We start from the raw sequence: 1,657 nt of genomic DNA on the forward strand, positions 1-1,657 counted from the left end.
GTCCTATTTTTTTTTTATAATCCCAAGAGACCGGCATGAAAACCTGGTTGTGCTGATGGTTCAGTCCGTCATACTTGTGGTTGTCATGCTAATGACATAAAACTCCGAGGCTAGGACTCATGCCCCTGAGGCCTATGCTGGCCTGAGCTAGCACAAAAAATTGAAAGACTTTATGACTGGTATATACTAGCTTAAACTACACCAGAGTCTTGTCTCAAGACCTTCTAAATAAAAAAACACATTTTAATGATACATGTCATAATCTTTCAAATATTTTCATACACCAACTACAAGTACATCCTTTATTGGATTACAGGCATCTCGGTAGGATTCGAGCAGGGTTCTATCTCAGAGTCCTATAACTCAACAACTAAGTTGAACTCACCAAATGGTAAAATCTACTTTGACACTAGAAAAGAAACAAAAAGACCAATACAATAACTTCAACAGCTTACATAGACTTTAAACCTTTATTGGAAGGGGCATTAACCACTTGGATCTCTAGGCACACTTGAAGCCAGGGGGGATTTTGCAACCACAGGTGTTGGCAAGCAAGGTGAGCTTGACATCAAGGCCCACCTTGATACCCAAGACATTTGCCTTGACCACAGTGCACAAGCAAGCAGCTGCCTCAACATCCACCAAGCCGTTGATGAGAGGGCAGCACTGAGACCCACTTGGGGGGTGGCCAATCACTAGGTGGAGCAATCCACCTAGTAGGTCAGCACAAGCAGCAAGCTTCAAGGTGTCAATGGGGCAGTGCGGGTATGCTGGGTAGTGAGGCTTGGGGATCACTGGTACCTTTGGTTTTGGTGGTGGATTGTAGACTGGTGTTCCACAAGAAGGGCAAGCAGTGGCACATTGAATGAGGACCATTGATACCAACAGAGCGGGGATCACCTTGGATGCCATCTCGCCTCTCACTCACACAGAGATGCACTTCGATATTTGCTTGCTCTTGTGGTTGGTGAGTGTGGTGCTCACTAGCCAGGGTCTTATATAGGGGATAGGAGCGAAGGGATTGATGATAATTATCTTGTGCATAAAAATATTGTGGCCATGTGACATCGACCGCCGGGCCGTAGCTGGCATCTCTAGTGAGGAAACAGCCATTTCCCTCTGGAAGTTTGTCTGGTTGCCTCATTAGGTTAACCCATAGATGAAAACATGGTGGGGATATTACAAAACCAAGATAAGACCTTTTTTTTTTAATATCAAGTCTCTCTCTCTCTCTCTCTCTCTCTCTCTCTCTCTCTCTATATATATATATATATATATATATATATATATATCAAAAAAGATGTAATTGGAAAAAAATGGTGAACACAAATGGACAAACACGTCATTAAATCACACACGTGCTTTTGTCCCACCAAATTAGTCTTTAGTGGTGGATCAAGGTTGTCAAACTAGAAAAGCGATGCATTTTAAAATATATAGGAAGCAGGAAGAGAAGAATTAAAAAAACTAATATAATTGAATGAGAATCCAAATGAAACACAAATAAAAACTAACTAAAAGTGATTATTCTTAAATTTTATGATTTTTTTAGTGTAAAGATTAAATTTTTAACAGAATCTAAAAATAATGATTGTCAATTTAAAAAAAGCCCACGAAAGTGAGTGAAGAGCTTAAGAAAAAACACAAAAAATATGAA

The 1,657-nt window shown here is 40.0% G+C and overlaps 1 protein-coding gene across 1 annotated transcript; it reads right to left on the reverse strand.

The window, feature by feature from the left end:
* Positions 1-209: 209 nt before the first annotated feature.
* LOC149819414 (cortical cell-delineating protein-like) lies at positions 210-912 on the reverse strand. Its single transcript, XM_089986405.1, has one exon. It carries the CDS (start codon positions 910-912, stop codon positions 502-504), a length of 411 nt encoding a protein of 136 aa, XP_089842531.1. The 3' UTR covers positions 210-501.
* Between the last annotated feature and the right edge of the window lie 745 nt (positions 913-1,657).

This window comes from Nuphar pumila, chromosome 13, assembly GCF_984573655.1.
Source record: "Nuphar pumila chromosome 13, dmNupPumi1.hap1.1, whole genome shotgun sequence".
In the NCBI taxonomy this organism is placed as follows: Eukaryota; Viridiplantae; Streptophyta; class Magnoliopsida; order Nymphaeales; family Nymphaeaceae; genus Nuphar; species Nuphar pumila.

What these genes read in the sequence shown, in the direction of transcription:
- LOC149819414 (XM_089986405.1), bottom strand. Translation starts at nt 912, where the DNA reads ATGGCATCCAAGGTGATCCCCGCTCTGTTGGTATCAATGGTCCTCATT.